At 46.1% G+C, this 19,139-nt stretch overlaps 1 protein-coding gene across 50 annotated transcripts in view; it reads left to right on the top strand.

Moving 5' to 3' along the window:
* SUN1 (Sad1 and UNC84 domain containing 1) overlaps nt 1-19,139 on the top strand; it is a 53,953-nt gene that overhangs the window by 21,064 nt on the left and 13,750 nt on the right. For 3 of the 50 annotated variants that reach the window (XM_026011256.2, XM_072753370.1, XM_072753365.1), the window contains 13 exons: nt 2,430-2,618; nt 4,825-5,009; nt 5,872-5,898; nt 6,021-6,197; nt 10,636-10,833; nt 11,389-11,472; nt 11,760-11,870; nt 13,482-13,580; nt 14,103-14,196; nt 15,083-15,141; nt 15,263-15,399; nt 16,238-16,474; nt 18,626-18,712. In XM_026011256.2, the coding sequence (XP_025867041.1) occupies nt 2,430-2,618; nt 4,825-5,009; nt 5,872-5,898; nt 6,021-6,197; nt 10,636-10,833; nt 11,389-11,472; nt 11,760-11,870; nt 13,482-13,580; nt 14,103-14,196; nt 15,083-15,141; nt 15,263-15,399; nt 16,238-16,474; nt 18,626-18,712 (1,684 nt within the window). Of the gene's footprint in view, nt 1-2,429; nt 2,619-4,824; nt 5,010-5,871; nt 5,899-6,020; nt 6,198-10,635; nt 10,834-11,388; nt 11,473-11,759; nt 11,871-13,481; nt 13,581-14,102; nt 14,197-15,082; nt 15,142-15,241; nt 15,400-16,237; nt 16,475-18,625; nt 18,713-19,139 lie in introns of all 50 variants that reach the window. The other 47 variants (XM_026011255.2, XM_026011260.2, XM_072753364.1 and 44 more) reach the window with 24 other exon arrangements.

The following is a 19,139-nucleotide window of genomic DNA, read 5'->3' as shown; positions in this document are numbered from 1 at the left end:
GCCTGTGTGAGCCCCTTCCCTGGGAAGGATTGCCAGACAGCTGGGTCCAAACTTAGAACCCAGAGTTGTTGGCTTCTCCATCGCTTCCTCTGAGCCCTCCCTGCTTTCAGCTCCAAACACGAACTATGACCAGTTTGAAGAGACTTTCTAGGTCTCTTCTATGCCCTTACCTACCTATATGTGTGTAAGAATCTGGGCTTCTGTTTTTTGTTCCTTGTTTTAAGTAGGCTCTAGGCCAATGTGGGGCTTGAACTCACAACCCCAAAATCAAGAGTCCCGTGCTGCACTGACTGAGCCAGTGGGCGCTCCATGTGCTTCTATTATATAGTCTGTCGTAATATAAATAGGATGATATTAGAATCTTCTCCTTTTCTACTGAACAATGTAGGCAGGTTTTTTTTTTTTTTTTTTTTTTTTTAAGGATTTTATTTATTTATTCATGAGAGACAGAGAGAGAGAGGCAAAGACACAGACAGAGGGAGAAGCAGGCTCCTCGCAGGGAGCCTGATGTGGGACTCGATCCTGGACCCTGGGATCATGCTCTGAGCCGAAGGCAGACACTCAGCTGCTGAGCCACCCAGGTGTCCTTCTTTCATGATTTTTAATGGCCTCATGTTTAACCCTTCCTCTGCCGATGGACAGTTCCTGTTGTCTGCTATTGTGATATTCTTGTGTTTGCTTCTTCCAGGGTCTTTCTAATCACACTAACAGGGATTTGGAACACCCTTCTGATGGCCAAGGCATTCCAGGTTCTGTGTTGGAATGCTGGGGCCTCTTCTAGATTATGCAGTGGTAGCAGTGTCCCCAGGTTGGAGCCTCTGGGGCCTGTGGGGCTGGGCTGGGTGTAGAGTTCTGTGGATGCTGTCAGCTTGCTTGCTATCTGCATATTCCAGTTTGGACAGAGGTGGGTGGACTCGGATATCATTGTCTTTTGATATTTAAGTTGCTCATCGATGGTTCTCCTTAGATGAAGAGGAAGAATGTGCTGGTGGAGGGCACTGGTCCATAGATACATGATAAATTCTGACTTGAAAAAACAGATTTTCTTAAACTACGATTGTAATTGCATAAAATATTTTTGGAAAAAAGTAACCGCATTTTATTTATTTATTTATTTATTTAAATTTATTTATTCGTGAGAGACACAGAGAGAGAGGCAGAGACATAGAGGGAGAAGTGGGCTCCTCGCAGGGAGCCCAACTTGGAACTTGATCCCCGGACCCGGGATCACACCCCGAGCTGAAAGCGGATGCTCAGCCGCTGAGCCACCTAGGCTTCCCAAGTAACTATTTTAGATTATACCCAAATGACGCTTAGCATCCTTGCTATATACTCAGCGTGGGTGAGTGTGGAACATTTCAGCCCCTAAAGCAGCCTCTGGTGAGCACAAGAAGGGGCTCTTCCTGAACTTGTGCATGATACCTCAGCCCTGTGGTGACTGGAGCAGCTTGTGTTTATTTACTGTTGCTTCACTTGAAGAGTTTTTAGTGTCAGATCTAATATATGGTGAATGTGATTCTGAAAATACTTTTATCATATAAAACATAATACCCCACTTTTCCTTGAGAGCCTCATCGTGGTTCCTGTCGATTTCCAGGCCCTCAGCCAGTCTTCCCCCTTGAGCAGGGGCTGTTGTCCCTCCAGCGAGGCGGGCGCAAGTTTGTCTCCCTCGTTGGCTGGGAAACCCTCAGCCCAAGCCCCTCTGCTCACCACAGCTTCCCTGTGGAGTGTGGCTCGTCTCCAGCTGTAGCTGTGGAGTCCTCACTGATAACCACACAGCCATCCCCTGGATGGTCTGGGCAGATCAGGAAGTGTGGCCTCCATCCCGGTTTAGGCACATGATAGACACTCAGGTAACATGTCTTGATTTGGAAAAACTTGCTAATGGCACCAAGAATGCATGTTTTAGTTTAGGATGATTATGTGGAAGAGTCTTGAAGTGACTTTATGACAAGCTGTTCTCTGGCTTTGTGGTGAGTTAGACACAGAGTGACATTATGGTACTGCTCAGGGTCTTGCTGCTCTTCTGCCTTTTGGGATTAGTTGTCCTGCCGTCACTGTCTCCTTAATTCCTCTGTCAGGGATAGTGTTTACTAGTAAGTGTGTTCTGGTTCTTTAATGATGTTGACATGGTTCCCCGTAAGTGCAGGTTCGTGGGAGCACTTATCCTAAAGCAGGTGTTAGGGTCAGCCCCGGACTGAAATATTGGGGTGCCTGGGGAATCGTCTCACAGATGGCAGGGCCAGAGTGTGTGCAGTAAGCATAAGTTGTTGACCGATTTGGGTGACTTCTGCTTTGTAGAAGAGTCATGGCTGTTTTTTAAAATCTGCTCTAAATCAGTACACATTATGTTCATTATTTGCTCAGTATGTTTTAGAAACTGCTGTCTACATTATTTATCACTGACAAAGTTTTTTTTTTCCTTCTAGTTCGAGTTATTCCTCTGATGCTCTGGCTTTCGAGACTGAGCACAGATTGGACCCCGTGTTTGATTCTCCAAGAATGTCCCGCCGTAGTTTGCGGCTGGTCACCACAGCATGTGCCACGGAGGATGGCCAGGCTAGGGACACTCACTCCTGCGCCAGTAGCACTGCCTCCCTGAAGGACAGAGCGGCCCGGTAAGTGCTGCTTCCCGTGTTACTAAACACGTTCTAGCACCATTAAAACTGAACGTGCACACTTTCTGGTCTGAAAAATCACACTCTTGTGTCTAGGTATACGTGTCCACACATGCAAATTCACCCATAAAGTCGTAGCTTTGCTATAAATCAGGACTGAAGCTAATTCTGGACCATGGGGCTTGTTTGGTATAGATGTTCTTGTATTGGCCAAATCTTCTCTTTCCTCTGGGTTTTACTCAGATCCTGGGCAGACACAGTGCCCGTCTATACAGCTGACCTCCCAGTGTTGTCTGCGGGAGTAGCCTTACCAGACGATCGTGGTAAGGATCACCATGGATGAGCTCTGCATTATTAACGCTTAGTCTGTTCATTAAAATCTGTGTGAACTAACAGACGCATCCATGAAATTTAGCTGTTTACCTATATTCGTGGTTGTGTTTGCTTGATTTCTGAGCTCACTGTGTACATATCCAAGAAGGAGCAACGCGAAAAATCTTGTGTCCTTTAGAGGTCATGTTCCATTGCTCACATAGAATGACAGGTTTCCAGTCTGAATGGTCGTCTTTCACTCAGGATTGGGTGGTCACTACGAAGAGAGGCAGTGGAATGCCATCTTGGAGCCAGGCTGTGTGCTGGCAGCCGGCCATGCTCTTCCTGCTGTGGCCTGTGTGTCTCACACTCACTGCGGGTTATTTAGAGAATGAGAGAATGGGAGGTTGCAGCTCAGTAGACTCAGGAGGTGCCCTTGAGGACCCCAGGCGACTCCACATGGGGACACTGCGGCCAGGCTGGTGTTGTGCCACTTGACGAGGCCACAGCCGGGGTCCAGGTGTTCTCTGCTCATGTGCAGTGGTGTGTTACCGTGTCCTGTCTCTCATCTGCCGCTCATTCCCTTAGGAGGGAGGAGCTTCTCCCTGCCCTGACCTGTTGCCAACATTCATAGTTTGTTTTCAGGGGCTTTGTTTTTATCTGAGCTGAATGTGGGTTCAGAGATGAGATTGCAGCCTTGCCTCACTGTCCTTAATGTAGTTCCATCTTTACCAGGGATGGAGAAATAAAGCAGGGAATGTGTGCATGCTGCACATGTTGTGGAAAGGGGAGGGGTTAAATTTATAAATCATCATTTTTACTTTTAAGTCATTTTAATTAGATTATTTTAAGTTTTAACCCCTTCTGGGTTGTGGGGCTCAAAATAATCTTTTTTTTTTTTTTTAATTTTTATTTATTTATTTATGATAGTCACACACAGAGAGAGAGAGGCAGAGAGACACAGGCAGAGGGAGAAGCAGGCTCCATGCACCGGGAGCCTGACGTGGGACTCGATCCCGGGTCTCCAGGATTGTGCCCTGGGCCAAAGGCAGGCGCCAAACCGCTGCACCACCCAGGGATCCCGCTCAAAATAATCTAACAACTGTCTTCCGTGTACAATTTTAGAAGCAGCTCTGGGACCCCAGCTTGAGGATTTCTGTTTCAGGTTAATGGGTGTTTCAGTGTAGTAGAGAAGACAAGAAAATTTTGCCTTAAAAATACTATATTTGGGCGCCTGAGTGGCTCAGATGGTGAAGCGTCTGCCATTGGCTCAGGTCATGATCTCAGGGTCCTGGGATTAAGCCCTATGTCGGGCTCCCTGCTCAGCGGGATGTTTGCTTCTCCCTCTCCCTCTGCCCCTCCTCCCTGCTTGTGCTCTCTCTTTCTGTCAAATAAATGAAATCTTTTTTTTTTTTTAAATATTTTATCTATTCATGAGATACACACAGAGAGAGATAGAGAGAGGCAGAGACACAGGCAGAGGGAGAAGCAGGCTCCATGCAGGAAACCTGACACGGGACTTGTCTCCAGGATCATGCTCTGGGCTGAAGGTGGCGCTTAACCGCTGAGCTACCCAGGCTGCCCTGAATGAAATCTTTTTAAAAAGCTCTTTATTTTCAAAGATTTTTGTGTTGGTAAAATATAATCCTTTTGTATTAGCTAGCAAAAGTCCTTTTTTTAAAAATTTTTTTTTTATTATTTATTTATGATAGAGGCAGAGACACAGGCAGAGGGAGAAGCAGGCTGCATGCACCGGGAGCCCGACGTGGGACTCGATCCCGGGTCTCCAGGATCGCGCCCTGGGCCAAAGGCAGGCGCCAAACCGCTGCACCACCCAGGGATCCCCAGCTAGCAAAAGTCTATGAACTTTTTCCTTTTATTTTTTTCTTCTTAGAACAGTAAAGCAACGCAGAAGTGCAAGCAAACCAGCTTTCAGTATTAATCACACCTCGAGGAAGGTGATATCCTGTGGTGTGGGCCAGAGTGGCACTAGCACGCTGTCCAGTGCGGCCTGTCTCCGGCCTCCTGTGCTGGATGAGTCTCTGATCCGTGAACAGACCAAAGTGGACCACTTCTGGGGTGAGTTACCTGCCTCTCATGGGTGGGAAAAGGTTTGACGTTTTCCTCTAGACTCAAATACAGAATGCAGGCAGTGGCTTATGACGGCTACTTCCACTGTGCTCATGCTTAATCATTTATTGTGACGTGGAACCAGGGGAAGGAGTCAGGTGGTAATCTGATAACTCTTTGTAGACACGTTACTTTTGTAGGATGGTTAATCACAGTTGTTATAAAAATCTTCTGGTTCCAGACAGCTCTAAGCAACAAGGCAGCTGCAATATTTTTGAGTCATTAGAAAGTACGCTGTGTAGACAAGTTGGTACAAGGAAGCAGCGTCGCTTGTGAACCTTCTTGACTTAAGGCCACAACAGTGTGACCCCATCCTTGCCACTGGTCATGCAGCTGCTTGCTGTGTCCGTTCCATGTTCTGGTTGGCCCCTTTGGGAAGATTAGAAGACCCAGATTACCTCCCAAAAGTTGGTGTGCTAATTTAAGGCGGCATTAGGATTGGTGTTTGCTCTGGTTTGTTCAGCTAGCAAGGGTTAGTCCTAGGTGACAGAGAAGCAGATGGTGCTGGTGGGGCTTCTGCGCCTCTGTACCAGGCTCTTGTCTTCCTGCCCTCCCTTCAGGTGTGTGTGTGTATGTGTGTGCTACACACCTGCTCCAGAGTCGTGTCTTCAGAGATGTGGTTTCACCTTGAGTCACAAGATCATGTCTGCATATATCTGGAGGAGTTTCCAGTAGTTGTAGGCATTTCAGGGAATGAATCTTGACCATTCCCAGAATGCTGATTTATTAACCATTTTAACCTTTACTTTTTTTGTGTGTGGGCTTTGATAATTCGAGCTCATGAGCAAACGTGTGTGTGTGTATGTTTTAGGTCTTGACGACGATGGAGATCTTAAAGGTAATTATCTTAGTCCTTTTTTTCTACACGCTTTTTAAGAGGAAGCTTTTTTTTTTTTTTTTTTTTGAGAAGTATTTGCAGATTGCAGTAAACCAGTTCCTTCTACTTTTTGCAAACTTTAGGTGGAAATAAAGCTGCCACTCAGGGAAATGGGGACCTGGCAGCAGAAGCCGCCAGAAGCAATGGCTACACATGTAGTGACTGCCTCTTGCTATCCGAGCGCAAGGACACACTCACAGCACACTCTGCCACCCACGGGCCATCGCCACGGCTCTACTCAAGGGATCAGGGTCAGAAACGTGAGTCTTGATATTTCTACTCACTTTTATAAACCTGGTTTGATAGGTCTGTTAGCATTTGCAGTGTTTTCTGTCATTAACTTAAAGTCAAAATTGTCTGATAATTAAGAAATTAATTATCACCAAAAATTAACTTTGCTCCTCTTCATCCTCTTTGAATTTACATTTTTTGCGGTTAGTCGTTTTGTACCTGGGAGCATCTGCAGTTCTGGGAATTTGAACTTCTGGGTGAGCAAAGGCAGACCCCATCATCAGGGAAAGCTGGTGGTACCACGTGGCCACTATTTTGACACCAGGTCATGGATGCTCAAATTTGTGGGAGGAATGGCTTCGTGGTGGTGCTTTTGCCTCTGCCACAAAAGGGGTTTCCACCCCTGAGATTGAGGAGCATGTGTTCTGTGTGGTTCCGTAAGAGTTCCTGGCCTTGGGAAAGGCGGCTGTGTGGCTAGTTCCACAGGAATGTGTGGTGCTGGGCCGGGGGTGTGGCAGCAGCCACCACACCGAGTCTTCATAGTGGGCCCATGGCCCCTTCCCCAGCGGTAGTGGCTTCAGAGGCCTGGCCGCACTTACTTGAATAGGGAGGTCCTCGGAGGTAGCCCCAGAGGTTCATGGCTGTCTTTTGCAACCAGGCAGGCCTGTGGGGTGTCCTCCTGAGCCTAGGGCTTGCTGTCTTCGACATTTGTCTGGGGCCCTGGGGGAGAGCATTGCTACAGATCCCTGTCCAGGTTCCCTTACACAGTCCCACAGTGTGGGGATGCCAGGGAGCCCTGGTTCCTGAGGCTTTGGCCCCAGTTTGCTTGGCTAGTTTTGAGGGCATATTCAAGTGGACAGGGCCAGTTATCTGTCACAGTTCCTGGCTCTGCCCTACACCTGAGGGCACGCGGTATTTTTCAAAGAACTATTTTGATGTAATGAAGGACACTACCAAGACTGAGAGTTATTTCCATCCAATGTTTTATCCTTGTGACTCAAGTTTCTGGTTCTGTCTACTGAAGGTAATTGACACTGTTAGCATTAATATATCAAAATAGGGAGGCAGAAGGGGGAGGTGGCAGCGCCTTCTGGATTCTGGAGGCCAGCATCGCAGAGTGCTCTGGGTCTCCCTGGCCTGCACAGCAGCTCTGTAGCCCCCCACGTCTTCTAGACCGGCACACTGAGGCCTGGCCGGCTTAAGAGGCTTACCGGGAAGTGACGGAGCTGGGATCTAGACCCAGGCATCTTGCCACCAGGGTGCTCTCCCCGAGATACCGTGCCGCCTCCTGAGGGCTGACCATCTGGGTGGAGCCTGGGAGCCAGGTCCAGCATCTGTCTCTGAACTCTGCATAACCACCAACATGCCATGTGTCTGGCTTTATTGAGGCTGCATTTTGAAGCTTGAATAAACGTACATTCTACCAACCGTAAGCTGGTGTGAGAACAGTGTTTGCAGATCAGTGAGCATGTGTAGAAACACTCGCTGCTTTCCCCTGACCCGCATCATGGTAAATAAAGTTCACGTCTGTTTATTACCAACAGCCAATGGTCTTCATCCTGAGGCTCTGGATGGGGGTTGGTGGCTGGACCTCAGCTCAGATGGAAAAGTGCTGGGTGTGGTTTTGGCAGTAGCCTCTGGAAGTCTTGCACTTTCTTGCTTGAATTGATCTTGAATGTTTTTGAGGGGAAAACAAGCTATATTTTTATCTGTTTTGGGCTTCTGTGCTTATAGTTCATTGCTCTTTTATAACACTGATTTGTATGACCAGCAGTAATTTAAAAACTTCTGTTCCTATTTGGGTAAAGTGTTTATCAGAGAACATTTGGAAATGACAGACATGCACAAGGAAGAAAATGAAAGTTACCCGTAATCTACCACCCAGAGGTGACTGCACTTGCGTGGGGTCCAGCTGGCTTCTCCTGCTATTGCCTGGTGGAGACCATACTGCGTGAATTGTTGAGTGTTACCACAGTTACTGAAAACACATACAACTCTTTTTCAGGCATAAATTACACCCCCCCACACACACATTCTCTGTCATTATTTTTGTTTTTACTTAATAGTCTCGTGGTAAAATCTTGGAATAGTACAGATAAAAGTTCCTTCCCATGGTCCCAGCCCATCCCCCTCTGGTCTCCTTTCTAGAGGGAACTGGTGCTACTAGTAAGAGATCATGGCAAATTCTTTTGCTTTTTATAATAGGATAAAATGCCCATAACATAAAATTAACTGTCCATCATCTTAAAGAATACAATTCAGTGGCATTTTTTGGTACATTCACAATGTGCGACTGCTACCTATGTTTTGCTTTGGTGTACCCGTAGATATACGTAGTTTGTTTTGTTTTGCTTAAATGCTATCATAGTACATATATGGCTTTGCAACTCTATTTTATATGCCAATTCACGTTGACCTTATTCGTTCTGATGTTTATCTACTATTGCATTTATGGTTGTATCAAAATGTATTTAATCAGTGTCTGTCTAGATGGAAATTCACATTTTTTTCTCTTTGATGCTTTTGAAGATTTTATTTATTTGAGAGCACACGTGCACACATATGCATGCATGTATGAGCAGAGGGAGGGGCAGAAGGAGAGAGACTCCCCACTGAGCACAGATTCTGACATGAGGCTCCAAACCAAGACCCTGAGTTCACAATCTGAGCTGAAGTCAAGAGTTGGATGCTGAACTGACTGAGCCACCAGGCACCCCTCTGTTTTGTATGCTTCTAAAAATGTTCTCTGGGTGTGTTTCCTTGTATATATGTATTTAGTGTACATGGGCAAATCCTTCCGTAGGGCAGACAAACTAGAAGTAGAACAGATGCATTTGAGCTTACAGACCCGCTTCAGCAGTATAGTTTCTGAGTCTGAGCCTTTTGAAGTTTGGAAGGAGTGCAGCCTTGACAAAACGTGAATTTCTGGTTCACATCAAAAAGGCTTTAAGAGACATGGAAGTCTTTTCCTTGGGACACCCAGCTGTGCTGGATACTGATGGGGTGTCTGCGCCCTGACAGGCCAGGTTCCTCCCAGGAAGCATGGAAGGGTGGACTCTAGGGACCTTCCTAGGCCTCACAGGGAGGCACCCAGGAAATCGAGAACTGAGACAAATTCAGAATTCTTTGTTCTCCGTCTTGCCTGTGGCAACACATAAATCCTCTTAGGACAGACAGGTCACTACTTTGAAAAATTGTCATTTGTCTTGGTCACTTAGAGCAGCATTGGCTTCCCGAACCAGCCTCAGTCTTTAGAGAAAATATATTTTAAAAGCTGTCCCAGTCTTCAGCTCCTAAATACATATCACTGCTTGAAAAAAAAAAAGTTACTGTAAATTTCAGATTAAATAGATTCCTCCAATTGACTTCCCAAAGGACTGACCCAGATGGCTCTCTTGCTATGGTGTTATGAGCATCCTAATTCCATATTGTCTAGCCAGTTTTCATTTGTTTGTGCTTTCAAAATTTTGCCAGTCCCATGGGTTAAAAATTGAATTCCAGTATTTCTGTTTATCAGCAGAACAGACCATGCATTACCTCCAAGTAAGTTTCTCTGAAGTTTTCAGTACAGGGTAAAAGACACCTGGGAAGCACAGTGGGAAACAGAGTTGGCGCTGGTGCTTGGGGTGGAGGGCTGCAGCTAGCCCCGGTTCTATGAGTGCTTTGGTAAGGGCCTCCAAATCACAAGTAGGTTACTAAGTAGGCTATTTGAAAAAGAAAACATGAAAAAGCACATTCCTTGAAAATCACTCCCACTCAGACTCCACCAGTTCCAGGTGGCTGCATGCCACACCTGAACTCAGGGTTCACTGAGCCAGGAGAGTGAGTGGATGAGTCTCAGAAGCATTTCCCCAGTCTACACTCAATGAAAACTTTTTTTCAGGGATAAAAATTTCTAGCAACCATAATTTGTTGACTATCACCTTAGACATTGCAGATTCACAGAGAAATAGTTGTCCAGAGATTCCATTGTGTCTTCTGAAGCTGTTGGGCAATGATGACAATGGAAGAGAGCTGGGGTCCATTGAGGCCTGTTCCTTCCAGGTGCTCATGCCAATGCTCTCTGTAGTGTCTTCTGAGGCACATGCTGTAGTGGATGCTCCTGAAGCAGGTGACAGAGTACGGGGGTGGCTGTTGTGCAGGTACCTAGCCTCTGGAGTGTATGGAGGCAGGGTTGGGGTGCAGTCCCTCAGAACTGCTCTTGTGGGGGGTGCGCCTGTGACCCAGGCTTGGCATTTGGCTCTCTAGTGCAGGGATGCTGGATAGCTCTGCCTCTGTCTGGAGGTGACCTGTGCCACCTGGGGCAGAGTGATGTGTGTCATTACGGCTCTTCTTAAGTTGTCCTCCCTGATGTATGTTTAAAAAGCCAGTCTGCTTTGCCTAAAATGAATGATTTGGCTATCTGACTTTTCAGGGGAGTAAATGGCTTTGTGGGAAGAAATAACTGTGTTCACGGTTTTTCAATAGGCGGTGCCCCTTTCCACATGGATAGGATTTTGTGGCTGGCCAAGGACACTTCGTCATCCTTGTCATCATTCTTAGTCCAACTTTTTCGAGTGGTTTTAATGAAGCTCAATTATGAATCAGAAAATTCCAAATTGAAAAGTTATGAATCAAAATATCCTGAATCAAAAAGTTATAAGTCAAAAAGCCATGAATCAAAAGGTATTTAAATAATTTTTTTCCTCCTTTTTCCACCTGATAATGCTTTCAAGGTGGAGAAAATACTATTTTCCTAGCGTGGTGCTTCATCCACGTTTCTCCTCTCGTGCTCTTCCGCAGCCTTTCTTATGGTGCTTTGCTGGGGTCTTCCTGTGAGGGAGCTGATGGAAGTTTTCATGTGTCTTGTTCTGGTTCCGTTTTCTGAAAGTGGAACCGTGTTTCAGCATTTTTAGTTATTTCTTTAAAAAATAGTACTCAAGTTTTGATTATTATCTTTTTAAAGCAGAAATACTTTATTTGAATGGCATTTAGAATGTAGTTGTTTCCAGCCATTTTTAAGCGGGGCCTCTCTCTGTGTTGCATTGGGTGTGGTGCCTTGTTCGGTCAGGTGGGGCTTTGACCTCTCTCCCTAGCACAGCCCTGCCACCTGCCTCCCCCGCAAGCCTCACCTGCACTTAAGTCATGGAGGCTGGCCTTGCATGCTCTCTGACCGCATCTGGGAAGCATCTGAACTCAGCCTCGACCAGTGTCTCTGAGCCTGTTTTGCGTGTATTGCAGCTCATTCCAATCACTGTGGGACAGTGAATGTAGGAGGGCTTCTCAGAGAGGACGGCCAGCTCAGTGTGCATGGGGAGTCCATGTGTAAGTATGGCTTCATGTCACGTGGGCTCACGGGGCAGTGGCGGCGGCTCCCCACAGGTGGTGATGTGAGGCTGCTGACACCAGATACCCCCTTGCTTAATGCAGACTGGTTGAACTCTAAATAATGGACACCAGGAGCCACCAGATTGCATTTGCTTTCATTTTTTTCTTTTTTTGCATAACCGAGTTTCCTAATTTTCTCAAACTGCTATTGTTGTGCACAGTTCAGATTGACCAGGTTTGCATAGTAATCTGTCAAATTAATGTCTTGTCACCACCGCCCACAGGCAATGACTCTAAGGGGAAGGAGCTCCTTGAGATGCACAGAGCTATCCGCCAGCAGTCCTCAAGTCCAAAAAGGGTGGCAGGGGCCATTTGGCACATCTTTTCTTACACAGGTTGTTGTTTGCACCTTTTTATTTTGTTTTTAATGTGTTCTTCACAAATGCCGTAATTCCTTGTTTGTATTGGCAAGTCAAGTACTTGTTAAAAACAGACAGGAATACTAACTTTAGCTTAAAATACAGAGACTGTTTGAAAAGTAGCTTGCTTGAGGTGAAATAAAAGGTTTAGAAAGGCTGGTGATCCTCCCTTGGGGGAGTTGATCCACTGGGACACACAGCATTGCCCCATAGACTGCGGTCTCCTGAGCATTTACCACAAGGAGACGTACATGCAGAGTTAGAGGTTTTCCAATTTATACCTGTAAGTTTCTTACCAAAGGGGCACCATTTTTAGACAGCTTTTTTTTTTTTTTTTCCAGATTTTTATTTATTTGTTCATGAGAGACACAGGGAGAGAGGACATCAGGGAGCCTGATTCAGGACTCGATCCCAGGACCCTGGGATCATGCCCTGAGCCGAAGGCAGACGCTCAACCACTGAGCCACCCAGGTGCCCCTAGACAGGTTGTTTTTTTGTTTTTTTTTTTTTAAGATTTTATTTATTCATTCATGAGAGAGAGAGAGAGAGAGAGAGGCGGAGACACAGGCAGAGGGAGAAGCAGGCTCTCTGCAGGAGCCTGATGTCAGACTCAATCCCAGACCCTGGGATCACGCCTTGAGTCAAATGCAGACGCTCCACCGCTGAGCCACCCAGGTGTCCCTAGACAGGTTTTTTTTTTTTTTTTTTTTTCAATTTTTATTTATTTATGATAGTCACAGAGAGAGAGAGAGAGAGGCAGAGACACAGGCAGAGGGAGAAGCGGGCTCCATGCACCGGCAGCCCGACGTGGGATTCGATCCCGGGTCTCCAGGATCGCGCCCTGGGCCAAAGGCAGGCGCCAAACCGCTGCGCCACCCAGGGATCCCCCTAGACAGATTTTTAATAAAGATCTCTTAACTAGTAATAAAACATAAAATGATAGATTAAAAAAATTCCCTTAAATCATATTTCTTTTCATAATTAGGCATTATCAGGAGTCAACACACAATTCCTTATAGGAATATATAATTTCAGCAGTTACTCTTCAAAAAATGAAACGAAACTGATTTCATAAGCAGTTTTTCTGCTTTATGTAATGTGTGATGTTTGATACAAAGTTTATTGTCTTATTCTATCATCCAGTGGTACTGCCTTTATGATCCCAAAGTACTATTTCACTGGAAAATGTTGGTCATTTTGATCTTGGTTTAATGTAATGAGTCGTGCTGGTCTCACCTAGAGCATTTTACCTACTGGTGTCCCTAGAGTTTTAGCTGCAGGTTCTGTCAGCACCAGCCGTGAACATGTGGGGTTTCATAGGAGAGTCTGCATGTCACATTTGAAGTGTCTGCAGGAGGAAGGGAACAACCATTGGGCACATAGCAGCTTTTCATAAGTGAATCTGAGTCTTGATTGGACTTAAAATGGTTGTTTTTTTTTTTTTCCCCTGAGAAGAGACTCTTGGCTGATTTGAGAGAATTTTGGTGAAATGCATACTAGGGGAGGCCTCTTGTACTGTAACTGTGGAGAGCTGGTTTCTGGTGTATTTTGAGTGTGGCCCTCTTGCACACGTGTTATCTGTCACAGGTCACCTGTTGGTGCAGATGCTGCAAAGGATCGGAGCTTCTGGATGGTCTGTGTCGAAGGCACTGCTGTGCGTTCTTTGGTTGGCCATGGTCGCTCCAGGTGGTTATTTTGGCTTTCTGTGTCAGCATTCTCTGCAAGTCTTTGAGCAGTTAGGCACCTGCAGTTAACATCGAGCTAACCAAATGAAAATTTCATCTTAGGATTACATGCATTACTCCCTGATATAACATGTTTCATTCTTGATTACTGAGAAGTGCTAACATACGTGCTTCTAGGTGCATGAGCATTCCTCATTCTCTGCTGTGTTGGGTCCTGCGTCAGTCCAACTGCTTGATTTAACCGCAATTGAGAATGCATGGATTTGGTGTTTCCTCATTGTAGCTTGTGTTGTGTTTCAGCATTACACGTTGTTTTGTGTGCTTAGTGATGTTCCTGTGTTTGAATATATGCTATGATGATTGACATCTTCCTAACATGTGTCCTCCCTAACTTCATATGCTTACATAATATTTGTTAGCAGATTTCCCTGTGCTTCTTGCGTGACCTTCACAAAACAGTCCATATAGGAGTTTGATTTTCCAAAGAGCACTTTTTTAGAACGTTTGGTGTTTGTTCTTTTAGGGAAGGCAGCCTCTGGAATATTCTGGTGGCTCGGGATTGGATGGTACCAGTTTGTTACCTTGATTTCGTGGCTGAATGTGTTTCTTCTTACAAGGTAAGGAAACAAGTGTCATGTCAACTTCAAGTGTTTAAGAACTGCTAATTGCAGGATATAATTTCATTTGTTATTTTTTTAAAGATCTTATTTATTAGAGAGAGAGAGAGCAGGGGGAGGGGAAAAAGCAGGGAGCCTAATGTAGGACTTGATCCCAGGGCCCTGGGATGATGACCTGAGCTGAAGGCAGATGCTTATCGTCCTGAGCCATAAACATCATTTTATAATGATTTAGTTTATATTTACTTGTGTTTATGGTTTGGTATATTAATGTCTTGCCTTTTGTATATCATTTTATATTTTACAAAATGTTTTCATATTTTTATTTAATTTTTCAAACCACACCTTTGAGAAAGCAAAGGCAGCTGTCATTGTTAAAATAGCAGTGTATAGGAGCTAAGTGCCTTGTCAGGGATTACACAGATTGGGAGGGGTGTGGTCAGGACTGGGAACCAGACTCTGGCTCCCACTCTGGGGCAGTGTTCCCCCTTATCCCGGGTGACCATAGTGCCCAGCGCCAGGCCAATCAATAGTGAATGTGTTTGATTGTTAATATAGGTCAGGAGACACTGTTTTATAGACAGGTCCCCTGGTTAGGTGTACACACAGCTTTTAGATGATATTGTAGCTGTGTTTCTGGGGTGCCCGGCTGGATCAGTCAGGGGAGTCTGTGACTCCTGGTCTCAGGGTCCTGAGTTCAGGCCCCACATTGGGTGCAGAGCCTACTTTTAAAAAAAGCAACTGTAACTGCATTTCTAACACTTCAGATTTTCATTTTAAAATAAGGGTGGGGTTATTTTGTATAAAATCACCCAGAGATAAAAATAGAATGCTGACACCCTGCCTTTTCTTTTATCCAAGTTAATATTTTTCTTTTTATTCCTAGGTGCCTTCGAAATATCTGCAAGTTTTTAATCTTGCTCATTCCACTATTACTTTTACTAGGTAAGAAAACTTTGACTTAGTTATCTTATATGATTAATGCATATACATGAAATAGTAAATTAGGGAAAGAATAGAGCACTGTCTGTACACACACGTGCAGTTGGTTCCTGTCTCCTTCCAGGTGGTGGTCTGTCCTTGTGGGGCCAAGGGGACTTCCTTTCAGGCCTGCCTGTGTTCAACTGGACACACATATATGGAACCCAGCGGGTGGACAGTCCCGAGAGCATGTTCACACCTGACGCTTCTCAGCTGAGCCAGGTAACCACACAGAAGCTCCCATCTCTGGCATTCTACATCTGTATTCCTCAGAGAACAGGTGCCCCGGCTTAGAAAATATTGTTAAGTGTCAAATGAGCAAGCCTTATAGCTTCTTAAATGTTCTGAGATAGTTGAAGTAATGCATACATAAGTTATCTCATTCAGTTAATTTTAATTTAAAAAATAGTAGTATGGGGAAGCCTGGGTGGTTCAGTGGTTGAGCATCTGCCTTTGGCTTAAAATTTTTTTTTTAATTTTTATTTATTTATGATAGTAGTCACACAGAGAGACAGAGAGAGAGGCAGAGACAAAGGCAGAGGGAGAAGCAGGCTCCATGCACTGGGAGCCTGACGTGGGATTTGATCCGGGGTCTCCAGGATCGCGCCCTAGGCCAAAGGCAGGCGCTAAACCGCTGCACCACCCAGGGATCCCTGCCTTTGGCTTAGATCATGATCCTCTGGTCCTAGGATCAAGTCCCACATTGGGCTCCCTGCAGGGAGCCTGCTTCTCCTTCTACTTACGTCTCTGCCTCTCTTTGTGTGTCTCATGAATAGATAAATAAAATCTTAAAAAAAAAAAAAAAAAGTAAGTAGGCAATACTTTCAGAAAATATAGAAAGTAAGAAGAAAAGACAAGCCCCCTATAGTCAGCCCCATAAAGAAAATCCCTGATGACAGACATCATCCTGTCCTGTCCTTTAGCATGTCTGCACACATTGTGGGGTACTTTCTGCTGTGATACCCTGTTTTGTGTCTTTGATTGAAACTGCATTAAGGTTATTTGATGCCAGGCTTAATTTTTCATTTGTGCTGCTGTTGGAATTCCCTCCCTGTTGCAGGATGGTGAGGCTTTCCACCAGCATCGGATGAGCGAGGTAGAAAGGCAGATGACCTCGCTGTCTGGACAGTGTCACAGCCATGAAGAGAAGCTCAGAGAACTGGCCACTGTACTTCAGACACTGCAGGCACGGGTGGACCAGATGGATGGTGATGGCGAGGCGACGCTGTCCTTGGTTCAGCGTGTGGTAGGGCAGCATTTAAAGGAAATTAGTGCCGATGAGCTGTCGGGCTCTCAGGTAATGCTAAGGAGTTCTCAGGTGTTTGTTTTCTTTTTGGGGACGAAGAAAGGAGACACGCTGCTGTGACAAGGGGTCGTGCTTTTCAGGTGTTGGCAGTAGGGTGCTGAGTGCCAGGATGTTTTCCTGGTTCTCGTTCAAGACCAGGAGCCAGCAGAGTCTGCACCTGGCTGGGGGCAGGGGTCAGGAGCAGTGGATGTCGGGGGTAGAGTTGCTGTGGGTGACCTGGTGCCCTGTCTGCATGTTGTTCCTGACCTGCCCGTTACTTTGAGAATGGATTAAACATAATTCAGTGCAGTTTCACTGTCAGCTGGGGTTTGCTTTGCATTTCGCACTTGATGTCCCTTGTTGATTCCTCAGTCTGCTTATTTTCAGTTTCTCGAGCATAAAATTGAGATGATTTCAGTCAGATCCAGTTGACACAGTTATGCAGTTATGATTGGTGTGTTCTTAGTAGCCATTTAACAGCTTTGTTGGATGGAAGGAGTGAATGGAACTTCACTGGTTGTTTGTGGATGGGGGAACAGTGGGGAGGCTTGATACTCATCCATCTCATGGGAGAAGCTGTTTTGAAAAACAAAACAGGACTGTTCTTGGTGGCAGATCATGAAACCTGTCCCTATAGGCAGGATGTTTCCTGGGTGAGCGTAGAGCCATGACAGGAAGCACTTGTTGTTTTGAAGGAGTGTTTCTTAACAGAGGCAGCCGGAAATACTGTCATCACCACAGGGATGGGGTGACCATGACGTCCTGGAACAGGCAAACAGAAGTGGTGAGCTGGCATCCTTTAGTTATGTTTATTTCTTTCTCTTGTAGAGAAGAGATGACAGTTCAAAGAAAAGCAGTGAAGCCTCAATTTGTGTTAGTGTTCTCTAAACCATCACATCTTATGCAGTCTGGGCTCACTTAAAATGGAGGTTCTAAATTAGATGAGCTAAGTACAGATTTATCCTTTTCTTCCACCATACTCCAGTATTTACCTGTATGCAGGTGTGGCCGTGATGCTGATCCTGACACAGGACCATCCCAGGCTTGCTTCTGAAGTGGCCCCACACTCATCTTACAGTTGTGGTCACCTGGTGCTCCCCTCATGCTCCTGGCGAATGTATTGTGCATGTGTGCTGTGCTGTTGCACATGCCACCAGCTGCATGTGGCAGTGTGAGATTAGCGTCTCAGCTGGGCTGGCCACATTGTGGGTGCTCAGTGGCACGTGTAGCCATGGCTGCTGCAGCAGGCAGCCAAGAGAGCGGACCTTCTGATTGTGGCATGGAGTTAGGTGGCAGGTGGAGACAGTGAGAGACTTGGCAGTGAGGATGCTCACAGCTGATTAGTGAGTGGCTGCCCTTTCTATGACAAGGTTCTGCAACCCGGGTTCATCTTTCCAGCTGACCTTTGTCCCTGTGTTTCTGTTACTCTTATTTTTAACCTTACTTTTATGTAAACTTTTGTAAACCATTGTGGTTGTAATTTGGAAGAGATATAGAGCCTAAGTAACAAATGGAACCTCCAATAATGAAAGTTCCAAGTGAACTCTCGGGGTCCATATCTCCTGGCCTGGATCTCAGTAACTGGATGCACAGTGCTCGTCCCTGCTGTCTGTGTGTCTGGTTGGCAGGGATCTTTCGACTTCGCTGGGGACTGTATCTGACAATATGCATGTAGTTTTACCTTCTCAGAATCTTGAACAACTTTGTTGGGTGTAGGTTGAGCAAACTACAGGTTTTCAGCAGTTTCCTTGCTTCCCTGATGGGTTTGTCGTGCTTTCCTCACAAGCCAGAGGGTAACGTGTGCGGTGTCATTAAGTCACTTCAGTCAGCTGGTACATGTGCGGCAGTGGGGTGCACTAGTCGGGCCAGGCCCAGTATTGAGTTGGGTGTTGCAGCACAGCAAGTGCATGTGAGTGCAGTGAGCGGTCCAGTGTGCCTTTGGTCGTAGCCCCGTTCTCCCTCAACAGGGAGCCGTCCCCGGGGTTGTCTCCTGGTGAGCACAGGTCTGTGACCTCTCAGGTTACAGGTGGACCTACAGACATTGAGGAGCCACCCCCCCCCAGGACACCAGGCCAGGCTACGACCAGGTGGTCTTGGGTTTGGGGTTCTGTTTAGGAGCATCTTCCAGGTCTTTCTTAACTTGCACGTATGTTCCTTCCCAAGACTGACACCGTGACTTTCCGTCAAGAGCACGAATTGCGCCTCTCAAACCTAGAAGACATTCTTGGAAAGCTGACGCAGACATCTGAGGTATGCACCTCGACCTTTCCTCAGCTAGAGTACCTGCGTCCGTCCACCCGCGTCCGTCTGGGTGCCCACAGTCAGCCTGCGAGGAAAAATCTTTCTGACTGGTGCCTCTTGCCCCTGGAGCTCATTTTACTGCTTCTGTGTTTCACAAGTGTGTCTGCCTTTCAGACTCTGGGGTGTCTTTTCAAGGGGGGCCTGAGCCCATTTCTCCTTGAGGTCACAGTCTCTCCCCTGAGTTACCTTGTCTGTTGAGCAAGCATCTTTGACAGACAACATTAATTTTCTCGAGGAAAAGCTATGATTATCAGGTATTGGTGAAGCCAAGGGGGGAGGCTGGGATGTTTGTCCAGATCTGAGCCTCAGAGACTATGGTATGCTCCATTGCGGAGTCACCGAGCACGTGGGATGCTGCGGCCCTGGGGGTCCTACA

The sequence above is a fragment of the Vulpes vulpes genome, chromosome 3, assembly GCF_048418805.1.
Source record: "Vulpes vulpes isolate BD-2025 chromosome 3, VulVul3, whole genome shotgun sequence".
NCBI classification, from domain to species: Eukaryota; Metazoa; Chordata; class Mammalia; order Carnivora; family Canidae; genus Vulpes; species Vulpes vulpes.
The sequence above is the reverse complement of the archived record's forward strand: the minus strand, read 5'-3'. Positions and strand labels throughout refer to the sequence as shown.